The sequence below is a fragment of the Rhinatrema bivittatum genome, chromosome 15 (genome assembly GCF_901001135.1).
Source record: "Rhinatrema bivittatum chromosome 15, aRhiBiv1.1, whole genome shotgun sequence".
Classification (NCBI taxonomy): domain Eukaryota; kingdom Metazoa; phylum Chordata; class Amphibia; order Gymnophiona; family Rhinatrematidae; genus Rhinatrema; species Rhinatrema bivittatum.
Window position 1 is genome coordinate 48,789,261 of NC_042629.1, and position 18,041 is coordinate 48,807,301.

Below are 18,041 nucleotides of genomic sequence, written 5' to 3' on the forward strand. Positions count from 1 at the left end.
CCGGTTCCGATGACGTCGATGCTATCGATGGCGTTGGGGTGGGTGCATGGAAGAGGAGCCCCATCTTCTCCATCCTGGCCTTGCGACCCTTAGGTGTCATTAAGGCACATTTGGTGCAAGTCAGGACATCATGCTCACTACCCAAACATAAAACACAAACCCTATGGGGGTCAGTGATGGACATGGTCCGGGTACAATCCGGACATCGACGGAACCCCGTCGCCATGGCTTAAGGCCAAATTTAGTCGCGGGCTCAGTAAGTTCCCACAGGCCTCAAGGGCCAAAATCGACGGCCGCCGATTAAAAAAGGGAAAAAACTTACCGGTTTCCGCGAAAGTGACAAAAATTTGTCGAAGGGAGACCCCTGAGGGGCAAATTTTCTTCGGATAGAAAAATACCGAATTCCTGTCAGGAACGTGGTAAGAGAGCTCCTTTCACCGCGTGGCAACTGCTGCGCGGAAAAAAGAAGACTGAAGGGAGACCCCTGCTGGCTGCAGGGTCAGTGCCTTGCTGGGCATGCCCAGTAGGGGCCAGTCAAAGTTCTGTTTAAACTTTGACAAAAGTTTTCCGTGGTGGGCTCCATCCTCGATGTCACCCATTTGTGAGGACAACCATCCTGCTTGTCCTGTGAGAAAAAACTTTCTCTGATTAGTTTTAAATGTGCCACATGCTAACTTCATGGAGTGCCCCCTAGTCTTTCTATTAACCGAAAGAGTAAATAACCGATTCACATCTACCTGTTCTAGACCTCTCATGATTTTAAACATATCCCCCCTCAGCCGTCTCTTCTCCAAGCTGAAAAGTCCTAACCTCTTTAGTCTTTCCTCATAGGGGAGCTGTTCCATTCCCCTTATTTTGGTAGCCCTTCTCTGTACCTTCTCCATCACAATTATATCTTTTTTGAGATGCGGCGACCAGAATTGTACACAGTATTCAAGGTGCAGTCTCACTATGGAGTAATACAGAGGCATTATGACATTTTCCGTTTTATTCACCATTCCCTTTCTAATAATTCCCAACATTCTGTTTGCTTTTTTGACTGCCGCAGCACACTGAACCGACGATTTCAATGTGTTATCCACTATGACGCCTAGATCTCTTTCTTGGGTAGTAGCACCTAATATAGAACCTAACATTGTGTAACTATGGCATGGGTTATTTTTCCCTATACGCATCGCCTTGCACTTATCCACATTAAATTTCATCTGCCATTTCGATGCTCAATTTTCAGGCTCACGTGGTCTTTCTGCAATTTATCACAATCAGCTTGTGATTTAACTACTCTGAACAATTTTGTATCATCTGCAAATTTGATTACCTCACTCGTATTTCTTTCCAGATCATTTATAAATATATTGAAAAGTAAGGGTCTCTTCTTCAAATATATCTTGAAAACATATCTTTTTTGTTGATCCAATAAAAGGCACCACAGATTACAAAAATTCCAGTTTTCTTTAGGACTAATAAGACTACTAGAACTTTGTTATTACATAGCACATGCTCCAAAGAATATCAGACATTCCAACAATGACTGTTTTCATTTGCTGCACATAGAAAGTGCTCTAAGGAATCCCATTTGAATGAAATGTGCAACAAAAAGTGAAAATGATGAACTTCACTAACAAGCCTTAATTGATAAATGTCCTCTAAAGCCAAAAGAATTGTTGGCATGGATCTATTCCACTTCCATCATGGACAAAAGACAGGAGTGTTGTATTTTTTGCTTGGTTGCACCAGAAAATATTCTCATTGGCATTGCTGAATAATTAAAAAAAAAAAACCAAAAAAAAACGTATTCTTGCTTTTCGACTGGCTGCACCAGTAGACATTTCACGAGGGTTGATCCTGCAGTGTAAGCAGATCATAATGCTCCACAGTGGTAGTTCAATGCTCCTTTACATGATACAGCTCACTACTAGATAGACTATCATTAAATAGAAGCTTGCGACCTTACGAACATGCTGCAGCATAAAGGGTGAGCGCAAACTAATAAGGTCAAGTACCAGTGAGCTTCTAAAGGTATCATATAAGACGCATGTCAGCCCAGATAACTGGTTCATTATTTCTAGAGCCAAAGCTAGCACCAGTATCCACACTGAGCATTGCCACCTTACCTATGGCAGATCTGGTTGATAGAATGTGTACTGTAGTACCATGGTCATTGTCCACATAAGCTTCACTTTTTCTTAATATTAGTCAGCTGCAACATGGAACAGTTAAAAATGGTGTAGGAGAACTTACAATGCAGATTCATTCTTACATAGAAGGAATGCCCTTCAGTGCATGCATTGTCTTACAATTTCAGGTTTTAGAAGGTTAAAGTAATTTGGTCTTCAGACTTCCAATCTAGCTGAGGCATTTAATTATATAACACAAATGGGTTGGCATGAGTTGTATGAATTCTAATTTCATCTTGTCACGAAGATACTGTGTCAATGATCACATTTCTGAGCATTCAACAAGCCCAGAACAAACAAATATGCCCTTCTTTAGCTTTGCTACCCAGAAAAGTCTCAGATAATGTACAGTAATTGCTAGGGTAGATACAGATTATGAAGGAGTGGGTTCCTCCATGAACCACAAATGCAACTTTTGATGAGTATGAGTAAAGTTCAGCTGCCTCCAACTCTCCGGAGAGCTGCTGATTTCAAGTGAGGTGTAAAAAATCTCTGACAGTGGGCAAAAAATCTTGGAAAGGTTAAGAGTTAAGCCTCCAAATCAAGGAAAAGCACTTTGCAGCTTTGAAAGCTCATCTTCCAGGACTAGACAGAGAGGGATGCTTCAGAAGAGCACTTGCAATCTAGAGTCTTCTCTTGACTATCTCTGCCTTTTTCCTTTGCTTACTTTCTTTCCCTCTTCAATTTCTCCTGCATTTGAAGGTCATGCCCAATCAAATCTTCATGTGTGTATAAGTAAGATGTGTACACAGTCCTCAGTAGCCCTAGAAGGGCCTGTACCTGGAAAACAGGTAAAGTAGTCTGAAAAACTTCAGAAGCTGGAAAACAGGACTGATACCTCTTTAAAATTCAGACAGTTGGCAGACAATCCTTGTTTTTCTGTAATGGTTGCTGAGTGCCTTGCTGAAAGTGATTACCATTGATTAGCCTCTCTGATTGCCATGTGCACATCATACACATTATCATTATTCTGATTATAAATACACTTATGCCAAAAATGGATTTTTAACAGTTTCAGCTCAATCCAACATTGTTATTCTATGCATTTGGAGGTATATCACTCAAAAATCAGTTTAGAAATATATAGTTCAGATTAACTACAATCTAGTTTTCAAAACTAAAGCAGTTATCTTTTTTATGCACAGCAAAACAGGATATGTTGGAATGCTTCATTAGGGACTGAAAGCAAATAGGTAAAACCAGCATATAGTAAGAAGCAGCACAGAAGGCACTAGAATAGCAATAGTGAGCTCATTAGTGTTAACAAGGCAAAACTACTATAAAGTGAAGACAAGAATGAAAAAATAGCATAAAAACTCAATGGCATTCTACAGAAAATAAATCCATGCAAATACTAGAGAAACAGCATCATGTAAAAACAGAACAAGCAGTCACCAGTTCTCTTTAAATTAAATACATATTAAAAATGGAAATCCTGCTGAAAGGCACTAGAAGAATCAGGGTCAGATTTAAGGATTTGGGAATGGCAGAGCACAGTGTTTTGCATATATTATCCATGTTGATTTTTGACATTATAAGGTTCACACAGGAATCATGCTATTTACAGCACTGTAGAAAGAAAACACTGTAAAAAAAATTAAAAAAAAAACAAAAAAAAACTTTTTGGCATAGCTTTGAGCTTATGTAAATTTTGCCCAAAGAATCTGGCATTAGGAAAAATCTTCTACAAAATAATAGTGCTCACACGGAGGATATGCTTAAAAGAAATGTGCATCCTCCCACGTACGCAGGTAGATGGTCGCACGCAGTTCTACCCAATTACTTTATAACGCTCATATATCACGTACATGCAAGTTATAAAATATGCGGAATTCTTCCCTGCAACATTCGCATGCATTTATTTTTTAAACATGAAAAGATATTCAAGTTAGCTGGATATGTCTTTAAAACTACTATCTGGCTAAGTAAGACAGACATCTTTAAAAATGCTGCTGGAGTGGAGGAGTAGCCTAGTGGTTAGAGCAGTGGGCTATGAACCAGGAGTCCAGGGTTTGAGTCCCACTGTCGCTCCTTGTGACCTTGGGCAAGTGGTACATGTGGGCACCAACGACATACCGTGTTTCCCCGATAGTAAGACACCCCTGATAGTAAGACGTAGTGGGAATTTTAGGGGGGTCGGCTAATGTAACACATCCCCCGAAAGTAAGACGTAGTAAAGTAAAAGGTAGCCACGGCATAGCGCGGAGGAGGACGGTGGCGCCGGCTTCATTGACAGGTCGATCCAGTAAGGCCGCGGTAGAAACAGTGCCGCGGGCGGGTGGGCGCTTGTTCCAGGCGGCGGCGGGTGGACGCGCGTTAGTTCGAGACGGCCGGCGGGTGGTCGCGTGTTAAATCTAGGCCGGGTCGCACAGGCGCGCATTCATTCACTGCCGGTGGGGGCTGCCTCGGCAGCCCCCACCGGCAGTGAATGAATGCACGCACAGGCCCACAGCGCCTGTGCGACCCCTGCGATTCGGCGGTGGGGGCTGCCGGTGGGGGCTGCGGCAGTGAATGAATTCATTCATCCAGGCGGAGGAGCCGGCTGCTTTCGCCGCTGCCGCTGCCGGCGCCGGCTGCTTTCGGCGCTCAAGGCAGTCACATGCTGTGACATCACGGCATGTGACTGCCTTGAGCGCCGAATCGCAGCCCCCACCGTCAGTGAATGAATGCGCGCCTGTGCGACCCGGCCTAGATTTAACACGCGACCACCCGCCGCCCGCCGGCCGTCTCGAACTAACGCGCGTCCACCCGCCGCCTGGAACAAGCGCCCACCCGCCCGCGGCCTAGATTTAACACGCGACCACCCGGCTCCCGCCGGCCGCCTGGACCCACGCGGCCCTCCGACAGGTATTTAAAAATTTTTATTTTTTTTTCTGACAGGATGTGCATCATTATATTTTCTCGATCATCTCTGTATCGCTTTTTTTTTTAATTGTGTTTTATTGTTTTTGAGTGTCTTAAGCGGTGTCGATGGATTTGTTACCGTACTACCGGTAGACTCACAGTCCTAACTCCTACTAGGGGGAGGCGGTAAACTAAGACGTTACGGCCGCGGCAAAACAGTGCGTTACTAATGAGAGAACATGAGCGCGCGTTACGGTATCGGAGGGGAATAGCTAATTCCTTCATTATACAGCTAATTCGTTCATTTACATGCCGGGTGCGGGAAGGGTTACGCGTCTGTTTTAAGAAGCGCTACGGACGCGCGAAACTGGTGACTGTATCGCTGAATTGTCTTGCGCCCCCGAATTGTGCGCTACGAGCACGTTACAGACGGGCAATCTTCGACCGGACGATACTGGATCGACCAATTGTGTAGCAGAGCAGGAGGTCACATGGGCACAGCCAATGAGAGCTGTCAGAGACATAGCGTCATGTGTCTCCGGCAGCTCTCATTGGATGTGCCCCGCGCGATCTCCCGCACTGATATCACGCTGTCTGCGAAGACACAGGAGAGACATAGCGTCATGTGTCTCCGGCAGCTCTCATTGGATGTGCCCCGCGCGATCTCCCGCACTGATATCGCGCTGTCTGCGAAGACACAGGATAGAGAGGTATATTGCCTATGTCCCCTGTTCGCATAACACATATACGGTACTACCGTATCCCTGTTTGGGATACTGTATGAGGCTGTAACCCTATGGGAGACTGTGATATGGAACCATAAGCAGTGCTTTTACCGTACGCTATATTTTTGCCCCTAGACATGAGCGCTTCCGGTTCCAGTGGTAAAAGGAAGAGCTACACCGTGGAGTATAAAAAAGCGATTGTCGAAGAATCTTTGGGTAAAAATGTAATGGAGTTCTGCAAGGAGAAAATGTTGGATCACCGATTGGTCCAAAAATGGCGTGCAGAATACACTAACCTGAGTGAAAAAGTGGAGAGCGGAATGGCTAAAAAGCGCAAGATTGGATGTGGTCGACAACCAATGTATACAGAGCTGGAAAGCCTGGTCTCTGAGTGGGTTGCAGACAGGAGAGCAAAGACATTGGTGGTGACCAGGGCTCAGATTCAGGAGTATGCCCTTGCAGTGGCACCACAGTTTGACATTTCCCCTGAACAATTCAAGGCATCACAGCACTGGGTGGATAGCTTTCTTGAACGCAATGACCTGTCTTTGAGAAGATCCACAACCCTCTTTAGGCTGGAAGATGCTGAGATTGTTAAACGTGCATTTGCCTACAAGAAGTTTGTGGATGACATTGACTTCCCTAAGTACAGTCTTTGCAACATGATCGCCATGGATGAAACTGCCGTGTTCATGGGCCAAGCAGCTCAAACCACCATTGATCAACGAGGTGCCTCCTCAGTGTACGTTCCCTCCACCGCTTATGAAAGTGCACGTGTCACCTGCATTTTGGCGATTCGTCTGGATGGCACTAAAGTAACACCGCTACTCATTGCAAAGGGCAAGAAGGACAAGATTGAGCGGGTTTCTGGCATTTATGTGCTGGAAACTGAAAAGGCCTGGGCCACACAAGATGTTATAAGGAAGTGGCTTGATGTAATGCTGCCGCTTGTTATGCGAGGAAACAAAAAAGGGATGCTGATCTGGGATGCAGCCAGCACACACCGCGCCAAAAACATGAAAAACTTCCTTCATGAGCGAAGAATCGACCAAATCATGATTCCCGCAGGGATGACGCCTTATCTCCAGACTCTGGATATCGCCATTAACAAGCCGTTCAAGGACTATCTGCGTGCGGAAATCAATGACTACATTGAAAACCGAATGGAGAGAAATGTACGTGGGAACTTTGTGAAGCCCAAACTGCCAGAAATTGTGAACTGGGTGAAGAATTCATGGGATAAGATCACTGACACCTGCGTCGCAAATGCACTGCGAGCTGGCTACCTGGACAAGACCTGCTCATTTCAGGACAGTGCCGTTGCTACCCATGAGAGATATGGGCCAATGATTCAGCAAGAAATGGAGTCCCGAGAGTCCCAAGAAAATCTACAGGAACCTCAGAGTGTGGATGTTTATGATGATGTTCCTGAAGTTGATGACATGGTTATCATAAAATAAATCTGTTTTATCTGCCAGTATAACATATTCAAACTGTTCGTTCTTACCGTTTTTCATTGTTTTACATGTTATACATGGAAATACCGTCATGATACGGTTGTAACAAGACTTTTTTGGCACTTGCTTTTATAAAACTGTTTTGTGGTGAATACCATACTGTTCAGGTTGTAAATAAATATTTATTTTATGGTTAAAACCAAATTCGACTTTTTTTCCAATATAAGACATACCCTGAAAGTAAGACATAGTGGGACTTTTGGGGGTAAAAAGAAAGTAAGACGCTGTCTTATTTTCGGGGAAACACGGTAGGAAAATGTGGGAGGGAGGTTCTGGAAGCCAAATTTAGGCTCTTAGGTAGAAAGCTTAAATCCAGAACCTCCAGGGTAGCATTCTCGAAACAAGGGGGAACAAAGGGGAAAGCTGACAGTTGCTCAGCAGCACATGGTTCGGAGAAAGATATCTTCAAAGGATACTAATGATGCTCCCTGTTCCATGCGCAGGTCACCAGAGGCAGGCAGAGCTCCGGAGTCTCAATGCGTGGATGAGATGATGGTGCAAGGAAGAAGGATTCAGTTTTGTTAGGAACTGGGGAACCTTTTGGGGAAGGGGGAGTCTCTTCCGAAGGGATGGGCTCCACCTTAACAAGGATGGAACCAGACTGCTGGCGCTAACCTTTAAAAAGGAGATTGTTCTAGTTTAAAAGCTGCTCTAAGGGGAAAGCTGACAGTCGCTCAGCAGTGCATGGTTCGGAGAAAGGTATCTGCAAAGGATGATAATGATACATTAGAATTAGGGCATCCCGACAGTGAGGTTCCAATAATTAGAAAATTAGTCCAAGTGCCTGTAACTAAAAACTCACCTGAGTTAAAAAATTCTAACTTATCCCTATCAATTAAAAAGCAGAATGAAAATACAAACAAAAAACAAACCTTGAAATGTTTGTATGCTAATGCCAGAAGTCTAAGAAGTAAGATGGGAGAATCAGAATGTATAGCAGTGAATGACATAGATTTAATGGGACAGTGCTATACCGGGGTACAAATTATATCACAATGACAGAGAGGAGTACCTGGGAGAAGGTGTGGCGCTTTATGTCCGGGATGGCATAGAGTCCAACAGGATAAACATCCTGCATGAGACTAAATACAAAACATAACAACATAAGAACATAAGAAATTGCCATGCTGGGTCAGACCAAGGGTCCATCAAGCCCAGCATCCTGTTTCCAACAGAGGCCAAACCAGGCCACAAGAACCTGGCAATTACCCAAACACCTAGAAGATCCCATGCTATTGAATTGAATCTTTATGGGTAGAAATCCCTTGTGTGTTGAGGAAGACTATAGTGATAGGAGTATACTACCATCCACCTGGTCAAGATGGTGAGACGGACAGTGAAATGCTAAGAGAAATTAGGGAAGCTAACCAAATTGGTAGTGCGGTAATAATGGGAGACTTCAATTACCCCAATATTGACTGGGTAAATGTATCATCGGGACACGCTAGAGAGATAACGTTCCTGGATGGAATAAATGATAGCTTTATGGAGCAATTGGTTCAGGAACCAACGAGAGAGGGAGCAATTTTAGATCTAATTCTCAGTGGAGCACAGGACTTGGTGAGAGAGGTAACGGTGGTGGGGCCGCTTAGCAATAGTGATCATAATATGATCAAATTTGATTTAATGACTGGAAGAGGAACAGTGTGCAAATCTACGGCTCTCGTGCTAAACTTTCAAAAGGGAAACTTTGATAAAATGAGAAAAATTGTTAGAAAAAAACTGAAAGGAGCAGCTACAAAAGTAAAAAATGTCCAAGAGGCGCGGTCATTGTTAAAAAATACCATTCTAGAAGCACAGTCCAGTTGTATTCCACACATTAAGAAAGGTGGAAAGAAGGCAAAACGATTACCGGCATGGTTAAAAGAGGAGGTGAAAGAAGCTATTTTAGCCAAAAGATCTTCATTCAAAAATTGGAAGAAGGATCAAACAGAAGAAAATAGGATAAAGCATAAACATTGGCAAGTTAAATGTAAGACATTGATAAGACAGGCTAAGAGAGAATTTGAAAAGAAGTTGGCTGTAGAGGCAAAAACTCACAGTAGAAACATTTTAAAATATATCCGAAGCAGAACGCCTGTGAGGGAGTCAGTTGGACCGTTAGATGATCGAGGGGTTAAAGGGGCATTTAGAGAAGATAAGGCCATTGCAGAAAGATTAAATGATTTCTTTGCTTCGGTGTTTACTGAAGAGGATGTTGGAGAGGTACCCGTAATGGAGGTGGTTTTCATGGGTGATTATTCAGATCAACTGAACCAAATCACGGTGAACCTAGAAGATGTGGTAGACCTGATTGACAAACTGAAGAGTAGTAAATCACCTGGACTGGATGGTATACACTCCAGAGTTTTGAAGGAACTAAAAAATGAAATTTCAGACCTATTAGTAAAAATTTGTAACCTATCATTAAAATCATCCATTGTACCTGAAGACTGGAGGATAGAAAATGTAACCCCAATATTTAAAATGGCTCCAGGGGCGATCCGGGAAACTACAGGCCGGTTAGCCTGACTTCAGTGCCAGGAAAAATAGTGGAAAGTGTTCTAAACATCAAAATCACAGAACATATAGAAAGGCATGGTTTAATGGAACAAAATCAGCATGGCTTTACCCAAGGCAAGTCTTGCCTCACAAATCTGCTTCACTTTTTTGAAGGAGTTAATAAACATGTGGATAAAGGTGAGCCGGTAGATGTAGTGTACTTGGATTTTCAGAAGGCGTTTGATAAAGTTCCTCATGATAGGCTTCTAGGAAAAGTAAAAAGTCATGGGATAGGTGGCGATGTCCTTTCGTGGATTGCAAACTGGCTAAAAGACAGGAAACAGAGTAGGATTAAATGGACAATTTTCTCAGTGGAAGGGAGTGGACAGTGGAGTGCCTCAGGGATCTGTATTGGGACCCTTACTTTTCAATATATTTATAAATGATCTGGAAAGAAATATGACGAGTGAGATAATCAAATTTGCAACAGTGGCCAATCCAGGCCATAAGAGCCTGGCAAGTACCTAAAACCTAAGTCTATTTCATGTTACCATTGCTAATGGCAGTGGCTATTCTCTAAGTGAACTTAATAGCAGGTATGGCATTTTCTTATGTTCTTAAGTCATTTTACCCTCCATTGCCTCAGGTACAAACTTAGGGGGGCGGGCCTGTGAAAGCCGGCAGTCATTGCACCGGCGCAGAACTGGCGTCAATAAGGGTCCCTTTTCACATGCGATCCCTTTAGAGAATGACCCCCTTATATTGCAAGCCCTCTGGGGATAGGGAAATACCTACAGTACCTGAATGTAATCCGCTTTGAAGCGCTGAAAAAAGGGCAAAAATCGGAATATAAATCTAAATAAATAAAAAAAATAGCTGGTAAGTTGCAATTTATGTGGCTAAGTGGCACTGAATTGCTGTGTATATATTTTTTTTTACTTTACATTTTAAAAATATATTTGTGGCGATTTTACACGCGAAATTTAAGTAGCACTTACCCCAGGTAAGTCGCTTTTTTCAAATGCAAGAACACAAATTTTCTAACATATACACGAGTGAAATTACATAGTTAAGTTACCAGTTCACCCAATCCTTCTCCAGGACAGAGGCTCTCCTGGTTCTTCAGTCAGAACTCTCCTCATTTCACCCAGACCTCCCACAGGGTCAGTACTTCACGATAAAGAAATTTAATATCACTTCTACCAGATAATGAAAAGGTGGAAATATACGAGCAAGTTGCTAAATCTACATGTGTTATAAAATAACAGATGCGTAGATGTTGGCCCTGCCCTAGAGTGCCTTTTTTTTCCCCACACGAATCCTTATTTACATGTGTATGTTTGAGGTTTATAAAACAGCATATGCGCGAGTACATGTTATTTCCACACGTATATGATAACTTGTACACGTTTTGAAAATTCACCTTTAATTGTGCAAGCAGCATTGCAGGTCTTTACCCTAGTCCTTCCACCTGGGCCTCAGAGTAAGCTGAAATCTCTAGGCCAATGGTTCTCAACCTTTTTCCCATCGTGACACACCTGACAGACCACGTTCACATGTGTGAGACACTGCTCATTACAATTTACGGCGGAAATAAAAAATAAAGGTCCAGTATTATTTTTATTGTTAAGAATGACACAAGGAAAAGATACATATTGTATCTGAACAGAAATTGCATAAACATCCCACACCAAAACAGCACCAATTTCCAGCACTTAACAGTAACCACCTTACCTAAGAAAAGGCAACACTGAAAATATTACACCAGGTCTTAAGACAATACATCTCCTATTAGGAAAACGGACCAAGTCAGGCTGCCATAGAGCCCTACACAGAAACTACACCCCAGCAGAGAACCTCACCTGAATCACATGTGCTGACCTTCAACTAACAAAAAATAAAAAGAGACCAAAACGCATAACTAGAAGCATGCAGACAAAAACTGAATTGGAAACCGCAACAAGCCAGAGTCTCTGTATGCAGTGCAACAAAGGAAAAAAAAGAAACATCACCCATCCTTATAAAACAAATCAAGAAATATAAAATCAGTAGCAGTAAAACCATACTAACAAAAAGAACAGATTATTTCAAAACAGCAGATGAATGGAATATCCAATAATTAAAAACTCAAAGATTTCTAGATACCAATAAAATATTTTAAAATAGCAGACACAAAGACCCAGTAATGAAAAATTTACAAAAAATGTTTTGCTCTGCATACCTGGAAACATTTGATATCCAGGTGCCCTGAGATTGTTTTGAATTAGCAGGAGGGGGGATGGTTTGCTTGCAACTTTCTCCTCTCTCTCACACTGGCTCTCAGTCACTCACATATACACATGCTTTTTCTCTCTCACTTATATAGGCTCTTAATTACACATTTACACACATGCTGTCTTATCTTTTCAGGCTTACACACACAGGCTTTCAATCACACACATACATGCTGTCCTTTTCTCTCACACAGACTCTCATTCACATGCTTACAAACATGCTCTCTCTCATTTACACACAGGCTCTCAATCACATACTCACATGCTCCCTTACCTAAACCAGCTCTCAATCACACACATACAGGCTCTCAATCATTCACATACATGCTATCTCAGTCACACAAACACACAGGATCTCAAACACACATGCTTGCTCATTCACTCACTTCCCCCTCCCCCCCCCCCCGAACTAGCGGCCGCAGCAGCCTCCTCCACTTCTAACCCTAGAGGCAGCAGAAACCTACTTCATTTTCAGCCCTCGCGGAGCAAGGAGTTCCATCGGCCGTGGGGGTTGACGACATTCTTCGTTTTTCTCTGAGCCGCGCTGCTCATTCTTCAGACCGCACCTCTCTTCTTCGGGCCAATGCAGAGTACACTAGCAAGGTCTCTTCTTCCCGCGCACGCACCCGCTGCTCACCACTTCCTCTTCCAGGCCGCGGGGGGGGCAGGAAGAGGAGAGTATGCGGTGCTGCTGACTCCTGCCGCATTCCACCCGGGCTTTCAGCGTTTTAAGCCCGGGTGTAGGACCTGTCTTGCTCGGGGGTAGGGGGAGCAGCTGGGTCAGTAGGGGCCCGGGAAGTGTGGCGGCACACTTGTGTGTGCTTGGCGACACACCGGTTGAGAACCACTGCTCTAAGCATTTGGTAAACTTTTCAAACCAAGATGGTTGGTCTTTCAGCTCAGATATTTGGGATTGATGATATGCAATTAATGATGCGACAGCAAGTAATCTTGATATTTTTCACACTATTACACTAGAAGTCTTTTTAGAATGATACTAAGGAATGTTTTTCAGCATTGCTTTAAGGGATAGTATGCATTCTTACAGACATAACACCTTATTGCTAATCTGATCACTGCCATTGAAGAACATTAAAAAGATAATGTTCATTTCTATTTGAAATAAATTCTTATTTTAAGAAAGTGTTCAAATGGCTATCATAGAGAAGTAAGAAAGATAGTCTTGCATTTCAGACACCCTGACCTTTTTGACATTGCTTACCCAAGCATGTCCACATTTATGTCTTCCACCATCTCAGCTGAGAGCGCTAATTTCTTCTGAAAATCTTGGTACTGAACGTAAGATTTTATATTTTGCAGCCCAGAAGTCACAAATATTCTCCCAAGGCCCCTCTCGTCTCTTTGCTCTCACTGAACAGTTGTGCATTTGAACACAGCATTACCTATTTTTTTACTAAACTTTTTTGTTCTACTTGTCTATCAACAGAATTTGCTAATTAGAGACTGCCATCTTTCACAGACTATTGCAAGCTGTGGCAATGAAGGAGAAGGTGGTTAGCAAAACTTTTAGGACAGAGAGCAGAAGGCCTGTTTCAGCTTACTGAGAGACGGAGTAAGATTTTTATGAAAATCAGTAGTTAATGTGGAGAAATTGTGATATTTGAGAGTCAGATCTCCGAAGTCTATGGAGATGAATGAGGCATGGCGCATACGATTAAAACGTTACTAGCATTATATTTTACATTCAGAAATGAATGCCATGGTTAAGCTGGTGATGGTATCAAAGTAACAATGGGTCTGAGAGGTATTTGGTTAGGGAGTGGCTAGAGCACCACTTGGGGGTCTGCGTAATAGGGAATTCAGAAGGTGGTATATGGGGCTAGAGAAGGCGTGGTCTGCTACATACATACAATATATAGTTAAAATTAAGAGAAAGCTCCTATGAATCTGCAGGCACATCCTCTAGCCTGATTTTAGGAAAGATTTAAATAAACAAGATAGGTATTTCAATGGGTAACTACAAGAAAGCAGTCTAGTACTTGCCAGCACCAACATTATGAAATTCGATACAAAAGCTCCGTACAGTTTTCATGAGAAATGTGTCAGAGGTTTTCCCTCTTTCATGATATGTTTACCTATGCAATCTGGCTTTAAAGAAGCCAACAGCCAGGTATCAAACAATCATACAAAGACTTTGAAAATGCACAAAAATACTACTACTTACGCTGACCCCAACGGCCTGTTCTTGGGTTTAGATAGTTTGGATAAAGCCCATTGGGACGATCCATTTTTTGGAGTAACTTTCGAATGTGCATCACCTGAAGAGAAGAAAATCTGCATCAGTGTATAATATGATCAAAAAAAGACCCAGAGTAGGTCAAGTTTTTATCTTACAGTATGTCTACCTTTATTTTTCCCCCGATATATTTAACTAATCCTCACTGCTCTAAATAGAGCTATAAATTGCAGACCTCCACAGAAAGATTTTCCTTATTTTTATAGCTCATTCACCATCGCTTCCTACCATTTTCCCCATTTTATTACATTCCTTTTATAGCTTTATACAATAAATCATATTTTACTACTTTAAATATAGCCTCCAATGTCTTCTTGAGTACTAGGTTACGCACTTTGATTATGTCACTGTTTATGAGAAGCTTGCATTGTTTCAGGGTCAGGAAGCAGCAGTCATTCCCTGCCACTGGCAGTAGCACAGAAGATTCTTTTATATCACAGTACTGCTCAGTTTTGCAGGCTAGTTACTCTTACCAGATAACGTAATACATTTTCAAGATTTTAGTCATCTCTATATTCTCTAAGCAGTGATATCATCACTTGCAAAGCATGGGAATTTGTTGCACATGAAAACTAAGATAGATAACCTCTTGCCCTCCGCTTCACATTGCTTTCTAAATTTTATGTTTGTCATATAACACATGAAAAAAATCAGCAAAATACCTGTGAAACCTAAAAAGAAGGTAAGGATTTTTATTTGTAAGCTATGCAAGGTATAAAATATGTCCTTAAAATGTCAATCATTTGCTAATATGCATATATTTCTTAGACTCTCTCTAAAACATATTTCCAGCTCTTGAATAGACAGACCCAATAGTTCCAAAACAAAATATCACTCAAAGGGAACCTACCTTGTTGTAGTAGACAGGGTTTCCAGTCAGGTAACTGAGGTGTACAAATTCCATGTGCAGGGTACCAAACTCAGCCAGGATGCTGCTACCTGCAGAAGCCCAGCCCCAATTTCTGCCTACTCCACTGCAGGGTGAGGAGGCATATGAAACGGAGGTGAGAACAGGAAGCAGATAGGAAAATAGGCAAGACACAAGGAAGAGAGAAGAATCATGTCAAAAGAAAGTAAGAACAGGTTATGAAAATTAAAATAAAATCAAACCTAATTGGTGAAAAATCATCATAAAGGAAAAGATTTTGAAATTGTACAGAAAAACTATTTCCAGGAGCTTCTTTGAAAATTATCACTGAAATGATAATACTCTACCAAAATGTAAACCAAAGACATACAAATCCTTGAAAACAAAAATAACTCTTATCCTGATCACCTTTGAGGAATTCATAAACAAAAACCCATCAATGCCACTTATACAGGATAACCGTCATTTCAGAGCACCTTGATTATAATAAATGTTTCTGGTGCTGTTGGCATCCTATGCAATGTTATAAGGGCCACTGACTTGAAGACCCAGTCTTTCATTTTCTAAAATACTCCTTTAATCCACTAAATCAGTAATTCCTTCCTAAACTCAAGGATTGTACATAATCTGCTGTTTTTTAGGGTTTGGTTTTTCAACCTAAATTGAACTAAAAGTCTTATGATCTGTCTGCCAACCTTGCTGAAGAAACAACTGAGCTGTATTTTTACATTCTGTGAACATATAGGGGCAGATTTTCAAAGGGTCACGTGCGTATATTATACGTGTAACCCTGAAAAACCGCTTATGCGCACCCCCCGGGACGCGCATATGTCCCGAGGCTTTGAAAAGGGGGCGGGGTCAGAGCTGAAGCCTCCAGGCACAGTGGCCATTTGCCGCTGTGCCCGGGATTGCGAGCCGCTGTCGGGCGCAATCTATGCCTGCCCAGAGGCAGGCGCAATTTATAGGACAAAGGTGGGGGGGTGTGGAATGGAGGAAGGCTGCGAGGCTCGGCGCGCGTAAGTTGCACAACTGTGCACCCCCTTGCGCTGGCCGACCCCGGATTTTATAACATGCGCACGGCTGCGCGCGCATGTTATAAAATCGGGGTAGATTTTAAAATCTGGCCAATAATATGTGACAGAGTCTTTGTTTCTGATGACGAGATATAAGGAACAGCAACAACATAGCCGAACTATTCTCAGTTAGGTTGACTCTATGGTTTCTAAACCAAGCATCAAATAAAGTAAATAAAAATGCTATAAAAGTCAAAGGAGGAACATATTTGTACAGAAATGAAGACTATTTGTGTTATACTGAAAAAGGCAAGGCTTCAACCTAAGTACTGTTTAGTGCTATTCATGGTTACTGAATACATCAATTTTGACATGTCTAGGCTGCATCCCAAGTTGTTTCAGACCTTGCTATCATTTTTTATATATTTTGCATTTGAATAGAGACCACAGATCATAAAAATAAACCAATTACAAGAAAGAACTAAAGACAAGAATATCAGAAAGGGCTGCTGAGGCTGGCCTGGTATTGTCATGGAAATGCTGTGCATTGTCATGCAGGGGGACCTGGATTCAATTTCCAGCTCAAGTCTTCTACTCCCCTAGATTGGCCAAGACTGGAGATGCTGCCCAGGCAGCTTTCACAGCCTCTAGTTCATCAGAGTGTGTGTATGTGTGGGGGTGGGGGGGGGGGGGGGGGGGGGGGGGGGATTATAGCCATGGCAACACCTAGTGACTAGACTTCTAGACTTTGGGCTAAGACTGCAAGGTTTTGGAAGGAGCCCTGGCCAAGGACTGTCACTACAAAGACTGAACTAAACTAAGTTGAGAGGAGATATGCAATAGGGGAAAAATTATTGCAAATGAAAGCTCATGATAGCAGATTCCAACCCTGGCTCCAACTGAAGTGGTATTATAAAGGAGAAGGAGGAAACTGTCATGTCACATGTACTTGGACCGGTGCTTTTCAATATATATATAAATGATCTGGAAAGGAATACGACGAGTGAGGTTATCAAATTTGCGGATGATACAAAATTATTCGGAGTAGTTAAATCACAAGCGGATTGTGATACATTACAGGAGGACTTTGCAAGACTGGAAGATTGGGCATCGAAATGGCAGAAGAAATTTAATGTGGACAAGTGCAAGGTGTTGCATATAGGGAAAAATAACCCTTGCTGTAGTTACACGATGTTTTGTTTCATATTAGAAACTACCACCCAGGAAAAAGGTTTAGGCATCATAGTGGATAATACCTTAAAATCGTCGGCTCAGTGTGCTGCAGCAGTCAAAAAAGCAAACAGAATGTTAGGAAGGGAATGGTTAATAAAACGGAAAATGTCATAATGCCTCTATATCGCTCCATGGTTAGACCGCACCTTGAATACTGTGTACAATTCTGGTCACCGCATCTCAAAAAAGATATAGTTGCGATGGAGAAGGTACAGAGAAGGGCAACGAAAATGATAAAAGGGATGGAACAGCTCCCCTATGAGGAAAGGCTGAAGAGGTTAGGGCTGTTCAGCTTGGAGAAGAGACGGTTGAGGGGGGATATGATAGAGGTGTTTAAGATCATGAGAGGTCTTAAACGAATAGATGTGAATCGGTTATTTACACTTTCGAATAATAGAAGGACTAGGGGGCATTCCATGAAGTTAGCAAGTAGCACATTTAAGACTAATCGGAGAAAATTATTTTTCACTCAATGCACAATTAAGCTCTGGAATTTGTTGCCAGAGGATGTGGTTAGTGCAGTTAGTGTAGCTGGGTTCAAAAAAGGTTTGGATAAGTTCTTGGAGGAGAAGTCCATTAACGGCTATTAATCAAGTTTACTTAGGGAATAGCCACTGCTATTAATTGCATCAGTAGTATGGGATCTTCTTAGA

General features: G+C 42.3%; 1 protein-coding gene across 2 annotated transcripts in view; it reads right to left on the reverse strand.

The window, feature by feature from the left end:
• MAN1A2 (mannosidase alpha class 1A member 2) overlaps nucleotides 1-18,041 on the reverse strand; it is a 335,006-nt gene that overhangs the window by 68,139 nt on the left and 248,826 nt on the right. For both annotated transcript variants that reach the window (XM_029578469.1, XM_029578468.1), the window contains 2 exons: nucleotides 15,125-15,248; nucleotides 14,203-14,296 (listed from right to left, as the gene is read on the reverse strand). In XM_029578469.1, coding sequence (XP_029434329.1) covers nucleotides 14,203-14,296; nucleotides 15,125-15,248 — 218 coding nt within the window. The remainder of the gene's footprint in view (nucleotides 1-14,202; nucleotides 14,297-15,124; nucleotides 15,249-18,041) is intronic.